The 26,466-nt window shown below is 45.1% G+C and overlaps 1 protein-coding gene across 1 annotated transcript in view; it reads right to left on the bottom strand.

The window, feature by feature from the left end:
- Positions 1 to 4,156: 4,156 nt before the first annotated feature.
- The window catches only part of shisa9a (shisa family member 9a), a 40,461-nt gene continuing 18,151 nt past the window's right edge, over positions 4,157 to 26,466 (bottom strand). Inside the window, exons 3-5 of the mRNA XM_056429744.1 lie at positions 13,883 to 14,086; positions 4,935 to 5,194; positions 4,157 to 4,829 (exon numbers count right to left, since the gene is read on the bottom strand). Of these exons, the coding sequence (XP_056285719.1) occupies positions 4,212 to 4,829; positions 4,935 to 5,194; positions 13,883 to 14,086 (1,082 nt within the window). The 3' untranslated portion in view covers positions 4,157 to 4,211. The remainder of the gene's footprint in view (positions 4,830 to 4,934; positions 5,195 to 13,882; positions 14,087 to 26,466) is intronic.

Here is a 26,466-nt window from a genome sequence, read left to right as displayed (position 1 = left end):
TTGTGTCGTCGACAGATTCATCAGATAGATAAATCTCACTTAACTCTGATTAATAATGACCAGACGGGTGGGAAGTCAGTCAAAAATATTCCATCCATGAAGAAAAAACACAAGATGCTAATGAAGTCACGAGGCCGAAAGCGGAGAGGCGTTAACCGGAGAGGTCAAGGCCTAATTTCGGGAACTGGTTGGCGGGAGGTAAGTCACTGAGAGGTGAAGGTGGCCATGATGGCCTCTAGTGAGAGGGTCACATCCCCATGGGGCTCCATGTTGATGACGGAACGGCTTTACCGGCTTTAATTCACATTCCCTCAGTGGAGCAAATAAGATATTTGGTTATTTTCTTTGTAGCCAGAACTCCTTAGCGGACGTCCGTCATCAGGAGTTAATGAGCCGCCCTGCAGCTGAGCCGCTTCACACCCCAACCATAAAATAAACGATGCTCATTTGTCCCCGTTTCTTTGTGCAGGATCCACAGTTATTAGCCACGGAATATATTTATTATTAACAAATATGCTGAAGCAGGACCGATAATAAGCACACAGAGGCCATTTTATCACCGACTGATGTCAAACTGGAGGAAATAAACCCCGAAGCTCAGCTTGAGCTCCCACTGGCTTCCATGGCTGCTCGTGTCCTTTCGGCTCCACTGTGGCATTTAGACTTTTTTTTGTCCGACTGACTCGTCCGATGATGTCAGCGCCTCCTGGACCCTCTCATCCGCGACCCCTGACCCCATCGACCAGTTCCCCACTTTCTATCAGGGGTTTTGGGATGTTACCATGTAGGGATGAGGTGACGAGGTGACGAGGTGATGAGGTGACGAGGTGACGAGGTGCCTGCGTACCGATTGGTCCAGTGGCTGAATGAGCTTTAAGGAAGGAGGCGGTGGAGAGGAGGAGGGATCATATTTCCACATTTCCGCCTCGCTGGATGAAGTGAATTGGGTTCTGAGGATGCTCGTCCTCAGCTGACACCGACCTGCTTCTCAACAAACAAAACCAGCAGCTGCCAAGAAAAGGCAGAAGTCGGAGGTAAAGAAAAAAAATAACAACACATTTGCAAAGGATTCTCATCGGGAGCAAAGAGGGTTTATGGGCTTGTGAACTCCAATTATAGCCACGATTCATTTGTTTTGGCTTGTTTGTTTGAGACGATAATCATATGCCAGCGTTGTATCCACACACACACACACACACACACACACACACACACACACACACACATAGAACAAAGAGATAAAGAGTGGAATGTGTTCAAGAGGACAAACAATGGTACGACACAGCAAACTGAGTTACGTCTTTTTTGGCAGACAGAATCAATCGCTCACATTTCCTGATCGAACAATGCACGTGGGGGGGGGGGCATCATGTCTTTCAAGGTGCGAGGGGGGGGTGAATTATTGTCATTCCACCGTCTCATCGTGACATGTACTCACAAAAAGATTCAACACAGCCCTGTTTTTATGTTTTTTTTGTTTCCCAAGTCCGACATGGAGGGAGCAGAGGAGAGAGGAAAAAAAGTGAAGAAGAAAAGAAAGCAAGAGCTTGAGGGGGAGGCTTAAGAAGCTTAATAGGGTGTCGCTACAAAGGGCCACGGTCTGGAGTTTCACAGTCTCTCATGTACAACGGGAGCCTGAGCGCTCGGCATTGTGGGAGCAGAGGGAAAAGCACAGTCCACCCCGTAATGTATTCTGTGTGTGTGTGTGTGTGTGTGTGTGTTGCAGGGTGTAAAGGTGACACATTCTAAGGCTCAGATGACTTCTTAAATCCCGTTTCATGCTTTTTCAATTTGGTCCCCCCGGGTTACCGGTCATGTGACCCTCGAGGCAGCGGGGAGGGGGGAGGAGGGGTTTCCACAGTGCGAGGCGTAAAAAAAAAGAACACACACACATTCCTCTCCTGTAGACCCCCCCCCCCCCCCATACACACACACACCTTCTCCTCTTAGGCTCAACTGTTCCAGCTGTTTCATCTTTTCATTTAGAAGCTGTCGTGTCGGACCCCCCCCCCCCCCCTCGTGTATCTCAGATCTACATTTCTGTACCTAAACTGAATGCTTTAAAACGGACGACTTTAACCTTTTTTATAGTCTTGCTTGTGCATTTCTGGGATGTGCAACACACATTTATAACAAAAACTGCATTTCAGTGTTCATCCAAACTGATCTGGGTGCAGCTCGGAGATGATTCGGACGGGTATTTCATCGCCCGCTGTCTTTCATTCTATTCGAGCGTGGCCAAAAGCATTTTTCCGATTACAGTCCGATCGCTTACAAGTGCGTCTAAATCTGGAGTGTAAAGAGGGTCTTAGAGGTGGAAGCGGCACTCGAGATAACAAGGCCGGCGTGGAGACGCTGGCTGCAGCTGCTCGCGTCTCACATCATTACGCAACCAGCGGATCTGGGAGAAGCCCTCACAAGATTTGGCCTAGGATTTATTTTTAACCCACATAGTTATTTCTTCTGCCGGTTGTGATGTTTCTTTAAAAAATTTTTTTTTTACAGCTATAACCCGAGGAAGGTGAGCGATCTAATCAAGCTCAGTTTCTTGTGACTTCTATCACCAGCTAAAACAAAAATAGTATTTCTCGTTCCTGTTACGACTACTTTTCATCACAGTCTTTCCTTTGTCTAAAACTAGAGAAATATGACTAAAATGTTTAGCTGATGCATATATATGAGTGCTGTCTGTGTTTGATTCAACTAATACACAGATAATACACATTTTTATCATTTAATAGGACATTTTGTCCACTTCTAGAATGACGAAGGTCATTCCTGATCCGAGATGCATCAAAAATTGATTTATTTCTCTTGCACAATTGATTTATTCTTTCAAAGAAACACTTTATTTAGTCGCCTGACAACTTTTAATGACAATACGACGAATAATAAATGACTATGACATGAACCACAAAGCACTTTCCGTTGGTACAGTTTGGTGGATTACTTGTTTTTAACTAGATTTAAAGTAGTGAGCTTTTAAGATGCTTTTATGCAGATGTTGATATTATACAGCTGTCTGGTGCTTCATATTGAACATGCAGACATGAGTGGTATCAATCTTCTCATCTAACTCAGGAAAAAGAAAGCACATTTTATAAAAATTATTCCTTTAACGGTTTTCTGTCCTTGAATGGATACGGAGGGTCGTTTCGATTTTTATTTCGAGAGTCTTGGAGAACTGTTGGCGGTCTGAATTCACCACCGTGAACACCAGTTTGGGGAAACACCGAACTGAGTTTTTGGAAATGCAAACAAATTTAATGTAATTTAATGCCGACAAAACGCGCACACATTGAACTAAATGTCATCCAATCAAATCGTTGGAATCGTCCTATGAGAAGCCATGTGGGTCACATCCCTACACGTGTGTGTTCATTGATCCGTTTGAGTAAAAACATGTTTCTATATGTTCGTGCACGACAGTCCCGCTTCGCGGAGCTTCTGCTAGCTCCTCCGGATGCCGCCTCGCTGCCTCCTCCTCGCCTCCTCCTCTGGGCTCCGGCTGTCTCCGAGCAGACGAGATCAGAACGGAACAATGGCGGCGTGACAGCCTTCGTTCCCCGCGTCGACCTTCAGCCGCAGACCTCACCGAGGCGCTTCTGAATAGCCGGCGCACAGAGCCCCCCGTCGCGTGTCTGCGGTCCAGAAGCCCGGCGCTCGTCACGCCGGAGCCCTCGGGAGATTTATTTGGGGGGGGGAGGAGGAGGAGGAGGAGGAGGAGGTGAAATCACAAGGGAATGTTATTTCTTCCAAGCAATTCGACACTTTGTTGGACAAGACGCTGCTTTTGTTGTTTTTCGAGGGTTTTGTGGGTAAACTCGCGGCGTCCTTCTCCCCGACGGCGGCGCCTTTAATCCGTTATGTATTGCTTCTCAGCTCCGGTGGGTTGAAACCAATCCTTTCCCTCTTAATCCTCTGCGTGTCGTACCGTGATGCTCAAGATTGTTTGATATCATTACAAAGTGGATATTAGCTGTGAGACGACAGTGTGCACACGGCCCCGCGCTGTCGGCTCTTTGAAGTTATGGTTAACCGGGACTTGTCTGTTTGGTGGAACGAGGGCCGCTCTGAAACACCGTCCCCGCCACATTCACCAGTACACCGACGGGCCACACACACACACACATTGACCAACGCGGGGCTCGGCATCTCCGCTCAGAGACGCATCCTTTCCCCCTCCCTCTCTTCCTCCCCGTCTTCCTCTCTCACACAGTCACCTCTGTCTTGCTGTTGGTCACAAAGTAGGGCTGTGTGGGGAGGAAGTGTTGGCTGTGGCTCTGGCCTCTGGTGCCGTGGAGCTGGTTGGGCTCGAGCACGGTGCACTGAGGCCTCTTGTGGCCGTAGGTCTTCCTCCGGCCCACCGTCTCGGTGCCGTCCCAGGCCTTCATCCCCATCCCCATCCCCATCGAGTGCCCGGCCGCGATCGTGTTGGAGCTGAACGCCACCGGGCGGCCCGTCGTCGAGCTGGAGCCGATGGCCGTCTCCGCGGCTCTGGAGATACCCAGGGACGTGCTGCCTGGCACGGTCCCCCCCATGTGCGCCATGGAGGTGGCCCCGAGGCCCGGCGGCTTGCTACTGTGGCCGTGACTGTGAGAGCCGTGAGCGCCGTGGGGGGGGCCGTGGCCCACGTGACCGTGGCCGCCTTTGAGTTTATGGCTGTTCAACTTGAGTCCCCCGAAGGTGGCCATGTGCCGCTCGGTCGGAAGGGTGGAGACGGACGAGATGCCGGGCATCTCGGTGACGTAGGTGGCCACCGGCTCCGGAGTCAGTGGACCCAGGGAGTTCATAGGGGTGACGGAGGTCATCGGGGTCAAGGAGGTCATCTGGACGAGGGACGTCATGGGCGGCATTGAGGTCATGGGCATCATGGAGGTCATCGGGGTCATGGAGGCCATCGGGGTCATGGAGGCCATCGGGGTCATGGAGGCCATCGGGGTCATGGAGGCCATCGGGGTCATGGAGGTCATCGGGGTCATGGAGGCCATCGGGGTCATGGAGGTCATCTGGGTGATGGAGGGGTTCATGGGGTTGGAGGCCATGGGGTTGGTGGTCATCGGAGGAGTCATTGACGACATGTTGCCCATGGGGGGTCTGGAGTTGCCCATCGGCTGGAGAGGAAGCCCGCCCTTCGTCGGCAGCTCCACCATGAGCCGACGCTTGTTGTAGACGTCACCGTTGTACTTGGCCGCTGAGAGAGAGAGAGAGAGAGAGAGAGAGAGGGGGCTAATTAAAAAGTGGAGCAGCTGAAATCTTCCTATAACGGCAATCTAAATGAATTTCCTTCCGTTAAATTGCTCGCTCTTGTCAGACTGCCATTCGTGAACAAAACAACATCCCAGGGTGTCAGTTTTTTCCACCGTGGAACAAACATAAAATAAAACTGTTATATCGAGTGACTCATAAAATAAAGACTTTCAGCAAACACACATAGGCGGAAGGTTTGAGAAGAAAGCCTCCCCGTCCCTTTCTACCCCCACAATCTGAAAAGGTTGGTCAGACTCCCCTCATAGTGCAGGCAGGGCGTCACGGCGACGGTAAAGAGGCCCGTCCTGCAGAAAGGAAAAGCCCAAAATGTCTCCAGCACCATCGTGTCTCTGTGTGGTGGGAAGGTGTTCCCCCCCCCCCCCCCCCTTTGACATGGCCTATAATAACTTGAAAGGATTTGGAGGAGACCGAGTTGACCTCCCTTTCTGGGGAGGAAATGAAAGGCGGAGTTATTAATTGATCCTCAATGCAGAGCGTCGGATAAATCAGATAATAAATGCTCAAACCTGTTGTCAAATATGGGGGAGGCCATTAATGTAGACCAGTGGTTCTCAAATGGGGGTAAGGGAAGCACACCAAGGGATACGTGAGATTTTTAAAAAATCTATTTAGTAATTAGCATCCATTCAAAAATCCTTTAGTTATTTCATAAATAGTCAATTAAATACAAGTGTAAGTCAATAAACTGCATTGTATATATTCTATATTAAATCAGACACTGATGGCACAACACTGTGTATGCATGTTTACATACACATACATGTTTGTATTAAACCCAAATTAGTTGAGGGGTGTTTAGGGGGTACATCAATGAAAAAAGGTAGCGAACCATTGATGTAGACTAAAGTCTACTGCACTTACATTTAATTCATCTTAATCTAAATTAATATTTTCATCAGGCTCTCTACGTAGTTTATTGAACCGTTCTTCTCGTCGTCGAGTGGCTTTTGGAGCAGCTCCTTTTATTTTTTAGAAAATGGATCTTCTCCATATGGATGGAGGCGAGGCGATATTAATAAGGATGCACAAATTACAAAATTCTAGGCCAATAAGCGAAAATAACAAGTTTGTGTTGTTTATTTTTGTTTTTGTTGTTATCTGCATCCCTTATTGCGCCAAGGAAGACGTTCTTATAGAAATTAAATTCGCTGTTTTCATTGCATTTTCTTTCAATGAGCGCAAGTTCAATCCCAAAAGTGTATGAAACAACCTTTTAACCCTTGTGTTGCCTTAGGGTCATTTTGACCCGAATCAATATTACACCCTCCCCCCGCCTTTGGGTCATTTTGACCCGATTCAATGTTTCACCCTCCTGTTACCTTTATATTTACTAACATATTTTACCCTTTGGGTTCAATTTGACGCCAGCAATTAAAACCTCCAGAAAATTATTAGAATTAATATTGTTTTCCAAGTTTAAGTGTGAGGCACTTTATGTTTGTTTGTTGACTACCGAAAGAACACCGACATTAAACATTGAATGGGGTCAAATTAATCCTAAAGCGGGGGGAGGGTGTAATATTGATTCGGGTCAAAATGACCCTAAGGCAACACAAGGGTTAAATATGTCTTATCGGCCGGGCGGGTTGGCGGTTTTGCTAATTGCTGAGAAAATTAATTAATTCGCCAACAGATTACAGTGGTGCACATGTAACTACCTGCAGATTAAAAGTGAAAGGACATAAATTATCATGTCCACACTTCAAGACCCTGGGGACCATTTAAATGTACCATTGAATTTTCATGTTAAGGCGGCTGTAGCTTATGAGCGGTCGTCCTGTAACAACAAGGTAGTGGGTTCGAATCCCGCTCTCCCCATTAGTTTCATATCAAAGTGTCATTGAGCAAGACGCTGAACTCCTGCTCCTTAATAACTAAGGATTATGTGATTTACCACTAAAGTGTAACAAGTATAAGAAATGCATTTCAAGTGCTAGATTGATTATATAATATGCATTTGTCAAACAGGTAAACTAAAGTATTTACGAGCACATATTAATTTGTTCCAATGCAGCCGGTGAATGGCAGCACAGAAATAGACACAAAGCCTCATGGCCGTCCTTTTCCCCATGCGGAGCCCACACTGCGTAACAGCGGTGTGTTTTTTCCATTTCCATTCGTTACGTGCGACCTTCCAGCCGGATTGATTCACCTGTCGCCGGGTTTGACGACCCCCACCCCAAGAACACCTTCGCTATCCCTCGACCGTGTTTCTCCTCCACGGAGCGATAAAGTAGATTTATAGTACCGGCGGCAAAGCAAACTCACAGAGTGTGTTAAGTTTATCTTCAAGGACAACACGGCCAAAGAGAAGGGACTCGACTGTGAACGTGTAGGAGAGAGAAAAAAGCTCACATTTGGCAGAGATAAGAGAGGCGGTGTCGCTTGTTCGCTGTGTAGCTGTGTAGCGGTGTAGCTGTGTAGCTGTGTCGCTTGTTCGCTGTGTAGCTGTGTAGCGGTGTAGCTGTGTAGCTGTGTCGCTTGTTCGCTGTGTAGCTGTGTAGCGGTGTAGCTGTGTCGCTTGTTCGCTGTGTAGCTGTGTAGCTGTGTAGCTGTGTAGCTTATTCGCCGTGTAGCTGTGTAGCTGTGTAGCTGTGTAGCGGTGTAGCTGTGTCGCTTGTTCGCTGTGTAGCTGTGTAGCTTATTCGCTGTGTAGCTGTGTAGCTATGTAGCTGTGTAGCGGTGTAGCTGTGTCGCTTGTTCGCTGTGTAGCGGTGTAGCTGCTTAGCTGTGTAGCTGTGTAGCTTATTCGCTGTGTAGTTGTGTAGCTTGTTTGATGTGTAGCTGTGTAGCGGTGTAGCTGTGTCGCTTGTTCGCTGTGTAGCGGTGTAGCTGCTTAGCTGTGTAGCTGTGTAGCTTATTCGCTGTGTAGTTGTGTAGCTTGTTTGATGTGTAGCTGTGTAGCTGTGTAGCTGTGTAGCTCGGTGACAGTGACTGACAGAGGGAGGAATACGAGTGAGGAGATAAACCTGCTGCAAGGCTAAAGAGACACAGACACACAGGAGATATGTAAAGATGCTTATCTGTCGGTTCAGACTTTCTTTCTGCATGTGTGTGTATCCTGTATATATGTACACTACACCCAGTGTTTTCCATAAAAAACTCACACTTTTATTCATCAAATGAATTGCAAAATGAATAGAAAATATATTCAAGACATTGAGAAGGTTATAAATAGTGATTTTTATTGTAAATATTAATGTTGTTCTTCTTGTGGCTCAAAGGAAGGCCAGTTTTATAGTTTCTCTCAGCAGCATAATTGTTTTCAGCTGCGCTCACATAAAAAGAGTTTACAGGCGTGTTCTACCCCTGTGCTAGTCTTCTTAGGCGATAACACAATGTACCATTAGAACACTGGAGATGGGCCTCTACACACCTCTGTAGAGACTCCATTAAACACCAAAGAATAGTCATTTACACATTAACTATGGATAGAGTGTATTTCTCATTAATGTAATGTTATCTTCATTGAAAAAAACAGTGCTTTTCTTTGAAAAATATGGACATTTCTAAGTGATCTCATAGTGCCGTTACCGTACCAACAACATTAGTCTGGGACTTCTATGTCTTTAGATGAAGTGAATACTCCTTATATCTGAATATCTGCAGGATTATAGAGAGATATAAAGATATTCAATGTTCAGGATGTGCAATGTGACCAGAACGGGCGATCTGGTGAAGATCAGCAGTACAGGAACGTGGAGCCGAGGAGGAGGTGAGCTATAAATGGGGCTGTTCTAGACACAGGAAAACACCGCCTGTGCTTTTGTTATGCAATTCTAAAGAGCGTGACGTCTTATGGGTCATTAACATTTTAGCCTCTGTGGCGGCTCTAACAGCGAGAGTCTCGGTCTCGCCTGGAATATCTCATCAATCATTGGATGGTTTGCCCCAAAAGATTAATCCCACTGACTTTAGTGATCCCTTAAACATTTTGTTTTCGAATCCTTACGACTTTGGGGATCCCCTGACTTTGTTAAAAAGTTGGACTTTTGTTCCGTTAGCTATATTTAAAGTGCGTCCAGTGGCAATTAGCAGAAAACCGTGCACTAAATCAAAAAGGCGGGAAAAACTTTTCTCCCTCCGCGTTTCATTTTGGAAACTCATTTGCACATAAAGAGATTCGAGGAGGTCAGACGATAGCCGAGGTGCGTCGTTACAATTTACATGTTAGAATATTACAGTTTCTTAGTAATTTCCCACCGATAGTGATTTTTTTTTTAACGGTTGGAGCTTTGCATATGAAAACACTGCGATGGACGCCGCAGCGGCAGGCGGCGTGAAGCCCATAAAAGAACGATTGCGGGCTTGTTGTGTGATTATTTTAATTCCCTTCCTGTTTGAGATACTAGACAATTTAATTTGCAGACTACCTCGTGAAAAACAGGTATTAACAGGCGTGTATGGATACGTCCTCCCCGGAGGGCTCGTGGCAGCAGACGTGTGCGTCAGAGGTGGGCCGTGATTGGTCGTTTGTACTTTTTAGATCAATGCGTCCTCCTCTAAGTTACCGCTCTGCATCCGGGGACCTTCATTAGTTGGAGTTCGATAACCTTAAATAGAAGCACAGGGGGGGGGGCAGTGGAGACGAGTATTGACTGACAAAAGTGTGGCTTATCAGCTGGATGGGGGAAATGGCAGAGGCAATTAATGAAAAGCGGGGCGGGGAAAACGAAAAAAAGGTGGATGGTGGGAGTTGGTGAACCAGAAAGAAAAACCAAAGTCCATTTATGTTACTGGAGATTAGCGGTGCTCACACAAAAGGTGACTTCTGGAGCTTTGGTTGTGTTTTCTTGTGTGTGTGTGTGACATATCCCATCAGCTCGCCTCGAGGAATCCCATGATCCCGATCCTTTGCATATCTCTGGACAGGTTTCCAATCATTTTCATAAGAGCCCTCTTTGAATACCACTCATGGAATGTGAGCCTGAAGTGTGTGTGTGTGTGTGTGTCTGTGTTTGTTTGTGTGTGCGTGTGTATGTGTGTATGTGTGGGGGGGGGGAGGCCTCCCTTCAATTACAGGAATGGAATCAGATAGGAGCCGCTATAAGGGGGGATCGACATATAGCGCCTCGTGATTCTTTAAGGAGCAATATGGAGCTTCATAGATAGAGAGAGAGAGAGGGAGGGGGAGAGGGAGGGAGAGAGAAAGAGATAGAGAGAGAGAGAGCGGTGAGGGGGGAAATGCAGAGATAGGGCAAGAGGTGGATGATGAAGGTGCCGGTGGGGAAATGGAGAGAGGTGGGAGGGAGCAGATTGGAATAGGAGAGAGGAAATAAAGGGGACAAGGAGGGAAAGAGGTGGAGGAGGGAAAGTGAGCGAGAGGGAGAGGAAGAACAAGACATTAAAAAGGTCAGGAGAGCAAACGAGAGATAAATGGTGACGGGGAGATGAGGGTCGTTTTTAGAGATAAAGAAGCAGAGAGGGAAGAAGTGGACAGGAAAGGAGTCGAAGAGGAGGCTGAGAAGAGGATTGTTTGTCACTTCTACTTTGTTGCCTAGTTTAGATTTCTTTCCTGCACATTAGTAATCGTGTATTTGACTTCCAACACGTTTCATAACTCCACCACGGCGTTCTGGATTGATAGTCGTTGTTTAAAAGTCAACACGACCTCCGAGTCCTCATCACTCACCGGGAACGCCGAACACTCTGAGGGATCGTTTCCGTGTTCACGGTGAACATTTAAACATTTGTGTTTGGTGTTTTTTAAACAGCAGCCATTAAATTTACTCTCAAATCAGCTGATTGTCCACTAGCGGCGGGAATATTAGGAAATCTCGCAGTTCCATTCTACGGTCACACAATTTGAGTGAGAGTAAATTCGTGATTACAAAAAAGAGAATATTTGGTGAAGGAAGCAGAGTGAAGTGAAGTGTGTGTGCGTGTGGGGGGGGGGGGGGGGCTTCTTTATTTGACAAGAGCTTCATTCTGGAAGAATGTCACCGTGTGAAAATAATGAAGTGTGATTTATTGACCGTCAGCAAAATATAGAAGTGTGTGTGTGTGTGTGTGTGTGTGTGTGTGCGTGTGTTTGCACAGAAACACACTGCGGGACGAGTTACCCGTGCAGCTTTTGCAGTGTGTTAATTAATCTCAGAAATATTCACAGTATACTAACTTTATTATTAAGCTGAATCCTAAATGGACCAAACCAGAGGCAGTCAGTCAGCTCCAGGTCTCTCTGAGTTTAAGACGAGGAGAAAGCAGGAGAGAACTGGCCTGGAGTCAGTTAACTTACATTTGACTTACATTAAGCCTCCAGCTAACATGATGTACATGGCATTTTCAGTTTCCATTAGTTATAGTTGTTCAAGTAGAATATTTACATAAATATTTGCATATTCATGAATTCAGAAACAATGGAGGTTGAGTATTTTTTAAATATGTTAATATAGTTTGAAACATGTCTGGAAGAGATGTTGAACATTTTGAATGCATGAAGAAATGAAACAGGAACTAACGTTTGACTTTACAGAACTGGTCCGCTCCGTTGGTGTTCGTAGTATTTGATTATTTAAACACATTTTTGAAGAGAGTACATTCTCAATGTGTAATATTTAACCCATTGCAGTATTTCTGCTGGATTCTTTGGACCTTTTTCTTCCCATCAGCCTCATCAACAGTTCGAGGTTTCCCAAAATGCCACGCTTCCATCCCCAGAACGTGTTTCTGTGTGTTTGAGATGAAAGGAGAGCTGCAGCCTGACTTCAGAGGAGGAAGCTTCTCCACCAGTCCTTCCTCAAATTGTGTCCACGCTGCATTCTGCTCTCTTGAAGCTCCTGTCACTGGGTAAATTGGCATCTCTCCGATGATGGATTCATTCTCTCCTGGTTGAATATTGGTGCAAAAAAATAAATAAAAATCCCCCTTTTGTTCTCTGATCCTCGGGGACTGACACCGAGGCGCCGCCTGTTGGCATTTGAGCTAACTGAACAATTTTGTGCAATCAAACACAGCTGTAGCTGAAAATATATGTAGTGTGATGTCTGTATTTGGGGTGTTATCTGGCAATGAACAGAAATACAGCAGCAAATAATATGACAGCGAAGGGGTCAAAGACGGAGGGCGGAGGGCGGGGTTAATCAGCATTTTGAGCTCGAACAGGAAGTCGTCCACTTCTCACGACTCATCGGTTTCTCTGTTTTCAAGTCAGTTATTTAGAGTAAAAAGATTATTTGGAATTTACGAAGTTAACCAACCCCGAATAGTCAAATTGGTGAAATGAAATAAAAATAATAATATAAATAAATATTTAAAATATATAAAATAAATAATAAATAATCTTTGTGATACACAATAATTATATATTTAAAGCTCATGTGAAGTGTCACACTAATAGACTAATAGTCAGTTTGGTGAAGTGAAATAAAAATAATTATATAAATAAATAATAAATAAATAAATAATCTTGGTGATATACAATAATTATATATTTAAAGTATCCCACTAATAGACTAATATTCAAATTGGTGAAGTGAAATAAAAATAATTATATAAATAAATAATAAATAAATAAAAATGCTCTTTGTGATACACAATAATTATATATTTAAAGCTAATCTAAGTGCACACTAATATAATAAGTCAAATTGGTGAAGAGAAATAATAATATAAATAAATAAAAAATAATCTTGGTGAGACACTAATTATATATTCAAAGCTAATCTAAGTGTCAAACTAATATAATAATAGTCAAATTGGTGAAGCGAAATAAAAATAATTATATAAATGAATACATTTCTTTATTAATGGAAGTTAATGGCGCTCCATCAGACCTTTTGACACTTAGATTGTATACAGGTGGACTTTATTTAACTAATCACGTGACTTATGAAGGAAATTAGTGTGTGTATGTGTGTGTGGTAATACTTTAGGCTGGGCCCTAAACAACACTGTCAACAAAGCCGAGCTTGCCATAAACAAGCGCAACGATGTATTACTGTAACCCGTCTGGGGATGAGTCACGTCCCTCTGCGCCGTCAAATATCATTTAAAATGTACAATTTGCAGAGAAAGTTCACACCTACGTTTGTCACCGCGGTCACATATTTTACTTTCTGCCGCCGCTCGGCGAGTGGACGACGGCTTCTCAACGACCAGCTGATTGCTTTCTAATAACTGCAGAAAAAATAGAGCGTTTTGCGGCGTCTATCGAAAATGTGTTTGTGGATATCTGAGTGGGCTGAATTGGAATGAGGCTCCGGGGGTACAGTACCTGTCTGGCATCAACAAAATGACACACACATGCTGAAATACTCACAGGTCGATTTTAAAAATGAATTTGGCTCATGAAATAGTGATGCCGCTGCGGCTCGGCCTGAATGAAGCTGTCAGGCGGCTTGACGAGCACCCTGTCCCCGTCTCACGGCGTGTCAGATAACACCTGCTGGAGCTGCTATCCTCCAGAGACCTCTGGGAACACCACCCTTTTGTTTTGGGGATCTCAAAACATTCGTTAAACGAAAAAAAGAAGAAACAAAGCGAGAAAAAAAAAGGCCTCGAGAGATTCGCCGCCGACTCGAGATGCGTCACGTGACGCACCCTCGCCCAAACCCCGCAGGACGCCGCCTGCGTCTGAATACTGTCCCTCGGGAGAGAACTTGACACTCACCCACAGCCTTCAGGGAGGCGTACTTGTTAAGGTCCGTGTGCTGCTGCTGCTGCTGCTGCTGGTGGTGAAGCTGCTGCTGATGCTGCTGCTGGTGGTGAAGCTGCTGCTGCTCGTAGACGTGGGCCAGCTGGCCGAGGGCAGGGTACGGGTGCTGCTGGCCCATGCTGGAGCCCGGGCCCACGTTGTTGTTGATCTGGCCACCCTCTGTAGAGGTGAAGGGGACATAGAAGGAGGTTAAAAGCATCCACTTGCAAAGCACAACCTCCTTTTTTTATTGTTTTGCACTCTTATGATCTGCTTCCTTTAGAAATGGAGTCCACCATTCTGAGGAAGCATCCATTCATGCTGATGGACTCTTGCCATCATTCTTCAGCTGCGCTCTCTTTATGCATTTATGTATCCGTATCTTGGCTGGAATATACTCAGCATACAGATTGAAGGACATCGCTGAGCCGTTTTATATTTATGTTTCTTCTTTTGACTCAATGAGGAAGATGAACTTCAGCTCCAGTGCTCTGTATTCAAAATGTTTCATCGTCCTAGATCACAGATCACAGGTGTCAAACACAAGGCCCGCCGCGGGCCAAATACGGCCCGCCGCATCATTTTATGTGGCCCCTGACGGCTTGAAAGACATATGATCCCCTTTTCTTCAAAATTAAAAGAAAATCATTCCGTGCTTTTATTTTGAAGGTTTCAAATTAAATGGATTCATGTTGTAATATTGGAGACATTTTCTTACCTACAATATTTCTACACTCAAATAAACAATGATCGAATGCAAAGAGCGTTATATAACAATATGTTTGAGGAGTTTCTAAAGTGTTTCCGGCCCTTTAAGCGGGCGGCCATGATGCTGATCTGGCCCACGGTCCTAGATCATGGTGTCAGTGTGCCCATGCATTTCTCACCATGAAGTTAATCTAATTTACGCTTTTAATCTTTCCACTTTTCCTGGTTTCTTTTCACGATTACTTTCTATTTGTACGCGAAGATTCACGTCTTTTTTTCCCTGCCGCTCGCGGCGTATAGGAAGTACCAGATGTTGCGTAATAAATACTGTATTCTGGTTGAAAAATGTTCCGACGTATTCCACGAGCAAATGAAAGTATTATTGTGCAACAATGAGACTTTCACTCTGCAGGAAAAGTGCAGCACGCACGCACACACACACACACACACACACACACACACACACGGTTAGAAACAGTTCCCACTGGAGCCTCCAAGTCTCAGTGAATCTGGTGTTGATGCCTTACAAGAAAAACTCAGAAGGCTTTAATGTTCTGATTGTGATTAGCAGCCAATCAGTGCGAGTAGCCCTCTCAGCCGCGGCCACGTTTGATGAGTGAATGGATCCGGCCGTCCTCGAGAACTGAAGTGAACCCCGAAGCGGCGCCTCCTCTGGAAGCCTCAGGAACCAGATGGCGTGGTATGGAGGCTACAGATGGTTATGGAGGGCGGCGCCGGCACTTTGACAAGAGTTACACGAGCGCAGTGGGGAAGTGCCGCCTGACTTTAAAGCACAGCTCGAATGTTAAGCCGTGTGTGTGGGAATTCAGAGGACGCACACACACACACACACACACACACAGCTCTCTCTCTCCGGCGTTGTTTCTCTCGCTGTGCCGAGTCTGACGGATAATTGCCAATTCCTGTTCCTGGAGACGGAGGGGTACCTTTGCTAAGTGAAGACGTTCTGTTAAAAAGCCCCAGAAAATACTGCCACTTGATAATTTGAGAGCGAGTGAAGAGACGCAGAGAGGAAGTGAAAGAGGAGAAAAGGGGATGAGGATGCACGAGGAGTGAAGCTGGACGCCATCACTCGGGCAGAAGGAAGAATAAAGACAGTAAAAGATGAACAATCTCAACACAGCCCTTTAAATACCTGCACGTCACCCTCCCCTCCTTCTGCTCTCTGGCGTCTCGTAGCCGCATCACGCCGATGTCAGCGTTGTTTCTCCTCAGCAAACAGAAAGGGAAGTCACTGTGGCTAAAACCCGATGCATTGATTTCCTCCCTGTCAGGTAGCGCTGCACGAGGCGAGCTCAGGCCCGCTCAGTCCGTGTCAAGAAGAGCAAGTTGTGCTGCTTACTAATTAATCACTTAGCCCTGGAACTGCCACACACACACACACACACACACACATGCTGAGTGACAAGGTAGAGCGAGAGAGTAGAGACAATTAAAAAGAGCACCGGAGTGAGAGAGACAGCGTGAGTTTGGTGCGGTGGAAAGAACAAGAGACGAGAGACGCCCCGGCGTGATGTCATGTCCCGCGGCGAGCGGGAGAAGACACGAGCGACATGAATTCATTTGGACATCTGGTTTCCTGAAGGCTTTGTGAACGGATGTAAATGGCACCAGCCGAAGGGGTTCGTTCATTCACCGCGATGCCGGAGCCTCTCTCTCTCTCTCTCTCTCTCTCATGCATCTAAAAGAATCCCTCAAACACGAACAACAGTGACTCCAATGAAAGACAGATTCTCCAGTTTCCTCCCTTCCTGATGCACTCTGCACCGCTGCAGAGCACACGTGACCTTTGACCCTCCGGGGAACGGCTACTGTCCGAGCCTTCGTTAGCATTAGCATTGCTTTCAGGCAGACGTCCTCAAAGTGAGGGGGAAAAAAGGAGAGAGTTGCATTTATTCACCTTCCCCAAAGTCAAAGATGCAACAGGAGGGATGTCGGGTGAGGATTTTAATGGCGAGGAAGCTAAATCCATCGGATATCAAATACTTTTTTTTGGCGCAAAAAGCTAGCTTAAAATGTGAGCTAACGAATATGGTTATTATTAATGTATGATATCCTGGCTTGCTTTAATGGAAAAGAAGGATGATTTAGTTTTATATTAGATAAGGAAATACATGAACAGTGACCACCTTACTGTTAATGCTTTATGTTGATAATAAGTACAAATCTGGTTTGATTAATATTTATATCGAGAGACAACATAGCTACGCAAGTAATTAAACTTGACTCAACTTACAGCCAGACAATTGGGTTGACAAATCAAGTAGCACCAGAGATGTGTTCATATGTTTCATGGAAATAAGTCAAGTGAAAAATCCATAAAATAAGGAAAAAAAATTGGAAACGTTAAACCACCAATGAGTCGACTAATCCTCCAAGACGGGGAAACCCAAATTTAAACCACTTGCAAGTATGTAGCTGGGGCCAGACACGGGTTAGCTTAGCTTAGCACGAACACTGTAAACAAGAGGATTCAACTAGACTGTGCAGTCTTTGTGCTAAGCTAACTGTCTCTTTGTGTACGGCAGCTCCATCAACTCGCTAGCACAAAATAAAACACATCTCCGAAAATGTTAAACTATTACTTTAAATTATGCATGTGGGAACAAGAGCAACGTTTCATTCCAAGACAAACACATACATATTTACACTATTTATTATGCTCCCATAACAATGTAAATCATTTGCTGCTCCGACTTTGCCTTTATGGTGTGAAGTATTGAAATAACACATTATTACAGGAGCATAAAAACAAGATTTGGGCTAAATTGTCCTGCATGTTATCACATTATACCACAATATGTTAAGCTACGCAGTCTATAAAGAAGTATTCTTAACCATGTATCTCTATATTGATGCTGTGCTGCGGCGCTCTGTGTATCACACTGTGCTGCAGCTTTCTCCACAACATGAATACACCAAAATATACATCTAACTATTCTGCTCGTTCTGCTCCAGGATGTGTCTTCCTATCATCTGCCCGATGATGACATCATCGCACTGTGAACCCATCCAGCAGGATGACTGACAGCTGTCCGCCGGCCGATGAGAGGGAAGCAGTGGGAGTCTGCCGGTGCGGTCACAGTGCGTCACCGAGCCGCACAGCGACGCACGGATTCTCACCCCGGCGCTCCGACTATCTCCAGTGACAGATGGTATTCCTGCGACTGGGAATATTTCCCCAAGATTATATTACGAGACAAATTACATTTAAAGGACTGTCATGGTCGTATAACCTGGATGTGTTGATGGAGGCATTTATTGGAGCCATTTGTTGAAAGACTTTTCAAATGAAAGATGTAAAAGACCTTTAAAATGTCCTAATTAAATGTAAGATAAACTGCCCTTGGTCTCTCTTGGGGCCTTCAAAGTAAAATAAGACTTCTCCATTCATATCAATGAGGATGTATTGTCGCAAAAACGTGCAATTGTACGGGAGAGAATATTTTAGTGGGTACCTCGTCGTGTAATATGTGAAACACTTTGTCAATATATGTCAAGATACATTTTGTTTTTGGGGGCGATACCTACGCAGTTGTGTGTCTGATGTGAAAGATTTAGATTTTTTAATTTTTTATTTAAACCTCCTGTTACTTTCACATTTACTAACATCTTTTACCCTTGGGGTCAATTTGACCCCAGCAATTAAAACCGAGAGAAAATTATTAGAATTAATATTGTTTCCCAAGTTTAAGTGTCAGGTACTTCATGTTTGTTTGTTGACTACCTAAATAGCCCTTTAAATATATAAAACAGTTGATATTTCTTATATGTTTTACACAGTGAAAAACAGCCCGGGGTCAAAATGTACAGGACATTGAAAACATATCATTATGTGAATTTTATGTTTTCCCAGTTGTCATGAAATATGAAGAAAAATGATGTCAATCATTTATTTAGAGACGTTAAACATTGAATGGGCTCAAATTGACCCCAAAGGTAATAGGAGGGTTAAAAAAAGTTATATTTGCCACGAGCTGTGGAGGTGTCACGTTCAATAAATGCCATGTAAGCATGCACGACCATTAAAGAACAGTTTTCTATTGTCCCATTGAAGTAGGAAGTCCTCCGCCTTAATAGGAAGTCCGTTCATCCAGAATCACCAAGATTCATCTCACAGCTGCAAGAATGGCAGCTAGAAAACGTCCAAAAGGTCCCTGTGATTGACCTCTGACCTCTGAGAGCTTGACAAGATGGACGTCTGGAGTCATAGATTCATATCTGTGGAAAAGCCAACGCCCACAACTCTGGTCCAACTTGTACAAGTACATTGTAGAAGTGTCTGTACGTTGTCTGAATCCCTGCTACGTTATTATCCATCACTGGCGACGAGAAATCTGGGAATTTATTTAATTGAAGCCGCCGTTTGAACCTTTTTTCTCAATCAATTAATTTGAGAGACATTTGCATGAATTCACCAGGCGGGGCGACGGCGCGTAAAATGTCAGGATTACTGAAAGTGTGACCGCGGCGATGAGACGGCGCGTGGATGATGAGCTTGTGACCGCCAGGTAGCAGACACACACACACACACACACTCACACACACACACACACCAAAACTCGATTTCAAAGCCGTCTTTCTCGTGGGAAGCCAGACATTCAGCGTGGAGCGGCGAGGCCGCCGCGTGGGTATCTGTGCTTCTTCCTCACGTCCCAGACGGGAATATATTCGGTCCTGCTACTCACACCGACGGGGTGACAATAGGGTCAGCAACACACATCTGTGTCCCTTGATGTGTAGCTGTGTGTGTGTGTGTGTGTGTGTGCGAGCAAACGAAGGAGAGGGACATCAAAAGAAAGCCAGTGCACATGCATGGAGGAGTGCTTCTGTCTCTTTGGCCTGACTCCATTGCTGCTGGCTCTCCAGGCTCATTCTCCCTGCTTGTTTGATTCGCCTGCTGGTTAATGTGTAAGCAGCTGACTCATCTATTATTCCCCTCTTTCTCCTCACTCTGCGAATGGATAAACCCTCTTCTTTTCTTTTCTTCAGCTGCTACAACTGCCTCTCTGTCACTATACTCGAGCCTCTCCGTCTCTCTCTCTCCCTCCTCCTCTTGTCATGGCAACAGTATTCTCTCTGGTGTAGTATTTTCTCTGCGGCACACGGCTGAGTTCGCATTGTCCCGCAGTTACCCCGCGCCCACATATCAACAGGCAGGCTGTACTGTACTGTACTGAAAAAGTCATTGTTATGCAACCTATGTTGTGCTGCCTGCTGCTCCGTCGGTCTGTTCATCTGCCTCCACTCGTTCTCCTCCACGTCGCCTCCTCTGAGCTCCTTCTAGGTCACATCCACGACGGCTTTTTGTCAGGCGTTGTCAAAAAAAAGAAAGAAGGAAGAAGCGGACATGTTTTATTTGAAAGACTTGCTCTGAAGAAGCCCACTCTGGATCCAGAGGTATTGGCTAACTACAGACCGATCTCTAACCTCCCCTTCCTCTCCAAGATCCTTGAGAAAGTGGTCGCAAATCAGTTGTGCGACTTTCTACATCATAATAGTTTATTTGAGAAATTTCAATCAGGATTTAGAAAACACCACAGCACCGAGACGGCACTGGTGAAAATTACAAATGACCTCTTAATGGCAGCAGATAAAGGACTCCTCTCTGTCCTGGTCTTGTTAGACCTTAGTGCTGCATTCGACACCATTGACCATGACATCCTGTTACAGAGACTGGAGCAGTCGATTGGCATTTCAGGCACGGCACTAATTTGGTTTAAATCTTATTTATCAGATCGATCTCAGTTTGTATTTGTAAACGATGACGCCTCGATAACCACCAACGTTAATCACGGAGTTCCACAAGGTTCTGTGCTTGGACCAATTTTATTTACCTTATACATGCTTCCTTTGGGCAATATTATCAGGAAACACTCCATAAACTTTCATTGTTATGCAGATGACACTCAACTATATTTATCGATAAAACCAGAGGAGAGCAACCAACTCTGTAAAATTCAAGCATGTCTTAAAGACATAAAAACATGGATGACCTGCAACTTCTTGATGTTAAACTCAGACAAAACCGAAGTAATTTTAATCGGCCCTGAGCACCTCAGAGATCAATTATCTGGTGATGTGGATTCTGTAGACGGCATTGCCCTGGCATCCAACACCACTGTAAAGAATCTTGGCGTTATCTTTGATCGGGACTTGTCCTTTAACTCCCACGTAAAGCAAATCTCAAGGACTGCATTCTTTCATCTACGTAATATTTCAAAAATCAGGCACATCTTGTCTCAAAATGATGCAGAAAAATTGGTTCACGCGTTCGTTACTTTGAGACTGGATTACTGCAACTCCTTATTAGCAGGCTGCTCTAATAAATCTCTTAGGTCCCTCCAGTTGATCCAGAATGCTGCAGCTCGTGTTCTCACTAAAACTAAGAAAAGAGATCACATCACTCCTGCACTAGCTGCTCTGCACTGGCTCCCAGTAAAATCAAGAATCACTTTTAAAATTCTTCTCTTAACCTACAAAGCCTTGATTGGTGATGCTCCATCATATCTTAAGGAGCTTGTCGTACCATATTGCCCCACTAGAGAGCTACGCTCACTAAATGCGGGACTACTTGTAGTTCCTAGAGTCTTAAAAAGTAGAATGGGAGCCAGAGCCTTTAGTTATCAAGCTCCTCTTTTATGGAACCAGCTTCCAATTTCAGTCCGGGAGGCAGACACAGTCACCTCGTTTAAGAGTAGACTTAAGACCTTCCTCTTTGACAGAGCTTATAGTTAGGGCTGAATCAGGTTTGCCCTGGTCCAGCCCCTTGATATGCTGCTATAGGCTTATAGCTGCCGGGGGACGTTTTAGGATGCACTGAGTACCTATCTCCTCTTTTTCTCTCTCCTTAAGGATGAATTTTCATCTTTCAATCACACGTTACTAACTCTGCTTTCTCCCCGGAAGTCCTTTTGACTTTCGTCTCATGGGGTCATCGGACCCTATGAGACGGCATATATCCTATCTGCCTGATGGATCGTCTGGGTCGTGGAATTCCTGCTCATGACTACGCCACTGTCCTGTTGAGACTCCGCCCTCCTCCTCCCCACCGCCATCTGCCTGATGGATCGTGGAGGTCTCCATCGTGGAATATGCCTACTATGAACTATTCATACACTCTGTCATATTCATTGAATGTATTTTAACTCTAAATCTGTCCTTCTGTACACATTACATCTATTGCATCTGTCCATCCTAGGAGAGGGATCCTCCTCTGTTGCTCTCCTCCAGGTTTCTTCCCTTTTTTTCCCCCTGAAGGGTTATTTGGGAGTTTTTCCTGGTCCGATGTGAGGTTTTGGGGCAGGGATGTCTATGTGTACAGATTGTAAAGCACTCCGAGACAAATTTGTAATTTGTGAAATTGGGCTATACAAATAAACTGAATTGAATTGAATTGAATAGTTTGGTGAAGGGAAAAGAAGAAGGGAAACTTTTTTTGTTATTTTTGTGAGTCATATATAAACCGAGCGAAGCATTTCTGAGTCGTTGTTGACACAAAAGTCTGCACCGACACCGGAAAATGGTGTAAATACAGCCTGAAAATGAAAGCTAGCTGCTGCCTGCACCGCTCTGTGGAACCGGGAGCAACAGTAAACATCTTTGTCATATTAGCCGGCTGCCCCCTGAGAAATGCATCACGTGACCACGGGCGGGTGTGAAGCTGTCCTGTATTTATAGCGTGGCTTCGAGGGCGCCTGACATCCCCCCCCCCACCTCATGTGACGGCGTGCACGCATCCCACGAGCACGAGGATGTGGGGGTCCTCTCGGTTTCTCTGTATATGCATCTTCAGTCACACTGAAAATGGCAAGCAGGTTATGTGTGAGACGGCGGGAGTCGAGAGCCCCCCCCCCCCACCCCCCCCACACACACACCCTGTCTGTTTATGGCACAGAAGAAGTACGCCGTCTGCCTTGACCTCATCCCTTTTGGCTCGTATCTCTCTCCTGCAGAGCGGATCGAGGCCTCGCTGTTGCGAGCATGAATTTTCGGGGGTGTGAAACCCCCCTTTGTGTGGTGGGCTGGGCGGTGAGGTGTGTGTGTGTGTGGGGGGGGGGTTCATGTGGAGGCTTGAGCAGAGAAGACGTGTTTGGGAAGGTCACACCTATCCAATCCGTTATTTATATATGTAAAAACAACTATATAGATATAGAACAGCTGTCTGTGGTTCTGTGGGTCTTGCTACCTGCTGGCTCTGTCAGGGGGGGGGGGGTAACTATTTGACACTTTCAGCCTGAAAGAAAGACGACTTTAGGAGAGACAAACTGCTGATAACCGTTAGAGGTGCTTCAGAAGTCACTGAGTGGACTACTTTAGAATTAGGGATTCCCAATGATGGGTACTTCACTCCAGAGGGCCGTTCTGCAGTTGCCAGCAGATGGAAGGATTAGATATTACGGGTGAACACTAAACATTTGGGAAATCTAGTCGGCAAGAAAGCATGTCTAAGCATACTCGACAAGTAATTAATACAATTATAACTTTGAGATAAATGGTGAAATAGCTGAAACGCTTGAAATTCGTAGCATGGTTACCTAGAAAATATGGATAATTGCTTGAAATGGTAAGAATAGGTTAAATGTTTAGAGTAGCGTAGCCTTCAGTGCAGCGTAGCCTTCAGTGTAGCGTAGCCTTCGGTGCAGCGTAGCCTTCAGTGCAGCGTAGCCTTCAGTGTAGCGTAGCCTTCAGTGCAGCGTAGCCTTCAGTGTAGCGTAGCCTTCAGTGCAGCGTAGCCTTCGGTGCAGCGTAGCCTTCAGTGCAGCGTAGCCTTCGGTGTAGCGTAGCCTTCAGTGTAGCGTAGCCTTCAGTGCAGCGTAGCCTTCAGTGCAGCGTAGCCTTCAGTGCAGCGTAGCCTTCAGTGCAGCGTAGCCTTCAGTGCAGCGTAGCCTTCAGTGTAGCGTAGCCTTCAGTGCAGCGTAGCCTTCAGTGCAGCGTAGCCTTCAGTGCAGCGTAGCCTTCAGTGTAGCGTAGCCTTCAGTGCAGCGTAGCCTTCAGTGCAGCGTAGCGTAGCCTTCAGTGCAGCGTAGCCTTCAGTGTAGCGTAGCCTTCAGTGTAGCGTAGCCTTCAGTGCAGCGTAGCCTTCAGTGTAGCGTAGCCTTCAGTGTAGCGTAGCCTTCAGTGCAGCGTAGCCTTCAGTGTAGCGTAGCCTTCAGTGCAGCGTAGCCTTCAGTGTAGCGTAGCCTTCAGTGCAGCGAAGCCTTCAGTGTAGCGTAGCCTTCAGTGCAGCGTAGCCTTCAGTGTAGCGTAGCCTTCAGTGCAGCGTAGCCTTCAGTGTAGCGTAGCCTTCAGTGCAGCGTAGCCTTCAGTGTAGCGTAGCCTTCAGTGCGCCGCGCGGCCTCCTCCATCTCCTCCAAAGCAACGTGTCACATCCTAGTCTTATGCATGGCCCTGTTTCCCAAACACTGTTTATCTCATTATCATCACCATATGCTGCGAGCTTTTGTCTTCGCTCATTAGTGCGTTGGCACACTCCCATTTAGAAAGAGATAGCGAGTTTAGATGAAGGGCTGGGGAGGGGGGGAGGGGGGAGGGGGGTGTCGTTGAAATGCCTGAGAGATGCAGAGAAATGGGCCAAAAGGGAAATGGCGTGCAGCCAACTCTCTTCCCACAAAAACAACAAAAAAAGCGATCGCATATCTCTGAGCAATCCTCACGAGGGCTGACCGTTACACAGATAGGAGGCACCGTGTGATTGGACAAAAGGCCGCCATGGAAAATGGCGGCGGGTGAAACGATAGGAGAGAGAGAGAGAGAGAGAGAGAGAGCGAGAGAGAGAGAGAGAGAGAGTAGCTTATCTTCCCCTAATTGATCCTCTGAGCCTCTGAAAACACAATGACTTTCATGGTTGGAGCTTCTCGTCATACCTTCCTCATTTTGAAGTGCTATCGATTTCCACTGCTCCTCTTTCTCTCTCTCTCATATTCACACTCCTTTGCAACAGGGTTCGACAACCATCTCCTTCTCGTGTTGTCACAGGACATTGCGTTGACGGGGACGTCGTTGAAGTGATTGAATCAAGAGTCAAATATCACTCTGATGTCCATAAAGAAATGTTTAAAACTAGCTCAGTTCAAGGATATTGGGTTTTAAAAGTAAGCTGAAAGAAATAATAATGATACTCTATCCATGTAGAGACTGATAGAGACACTTAAGCTGCTTCCTTTGAACATAATCCATACTGCTTCTGACACATACTGCATACCTTCTGATTATTATCTGAACCCAACAGCAGACGGAGGGTCACCCGTTGGTAACGGCATCACGACGTGTCATGGCAGCCGGCTTCACGCTTAACAGGAGAGAGAGAGAGAGAGAGAGAGAGAGAGAAGATACCTGGCGGCGTCGAGACTGCACGAGTGGATGAAGACAGCTCGCGCGTGTGAAGGGGCGTTCGAGCAAACGTTGAAATGCCAAATAACAAGACCTGTTTATCAGACGCTTAAAAAGCCTCCTGACAGATGTGTGGGAGCTCACCGGGTAGAAAACAGACCGCGCAGAAAGGTTGCTGAATTCTGTCTAATAACTGCAATTAAATATCAACAGAATCCCACGACTGTTGAATGAGCTTTAATTCATATATTAAGAAGCATGACGGACAAACAATGGTAATATATATATATATATATACATATATATATATATATTTACATGTATTTATAAATATATGTATTATATATATATATATATATGTATATATAGATATGTATATATATGTATATATATATATATATATTATACATATATATAAAAAATATAAATGTATATATACATATATATATACATATTTATATCCAAATATATATATATATATATTTGTATATATACATATATATATATATATATATATATAGTGATGCTGTAATAACCATTTAAGAGCAACGCTGAGAAAGTAATCGTCATCTGGGGAATAGTATATATAATGTATATACGATCCTAATTTTAAAAACTGTGTACTACTGGAACTACATGTCGGTCAAATTACGGGGAAAACAGACATAATGTGTGTAACCGATCGGTTAAAGGACAGCGACAAAGGAACTGTATTTAATATGGATTAGCAGAACACTTCCTAATCCCAATCCGCCTAATTAAGTAAGAATCGACCCCAATACCCATCTGGCACATCTGGTAACATGTAGTTTACTGTGTTTGTGACATTGAACGGCACAAATTCATGACTTTAGTTCCTCTATCTCGTTATAGAACTGTGGTCGTTATCCGTGACGTTTATTTGAGATATTTGATTCGTTCTCTCGCGTCGATGCCAATGAGTTCCACGGAGCGAGGCGCCCAGATGTTGAAGTTGGGGAACAGATAACCAAACATTTAATCTCCCCTCCGGCACGTTGTTTACATTACGGCCGTGTGGTTCTCCACACGCCCACCGGACCCCCCAACGAGGCGGGGCGGCCAGTCCATCGACTAGATTACGATATTAAGTGGCAGCTAAGATTTGTTTTTGCATAAGGCCATGAAACGGTACTGTGCATAACATGAACGTACTTGAATTTGAGCGGTCCGTTGGGCCACACTAATATACACTACCGTTCAAAAGTTTGGGGTCACTTAGAAATGTCTTTGTTTTTCAAAGAAAAGCACTGTTTTTTCAATAAAGATAACATTAATCAAAAATACACACTGTACATTGTTAATGTGGTAAATGACTATTCTAGGTGGAAACGTCTGGTTTCTAATGAAATATCTCCAGAGGTGTATAGAGGCCCATTTCCATCAACGATCACTCCAGTGTTCTAATGGTACATTGTGTTTGCTAATCGCCTTAGAAGACTAATGTCTGATTAGAAAACCCTTGTGCAATTATGTTAGCA

Source organism: Pseudoliparis swirei, chromosome 13 (assembly GCF_029220125.1).
Source record: "Pseudoliparis swirei isolate HS2019 ecotype Mariana Trench chromosome 13, NWPU_hadal_v1, whole genome shotgun sequence".
Classification (NCBI taxonomy): Eukaryota; Metazoa; Chordata; class Actinopteri; order Perciformes; family Liparidae; genus Pseudoliparis; species Pseudoliparis swirei.
Note: the sequence above shows the minus strand (reverse complement) of the source record. Positions and strands in the feature narration are given on the sequence as shown.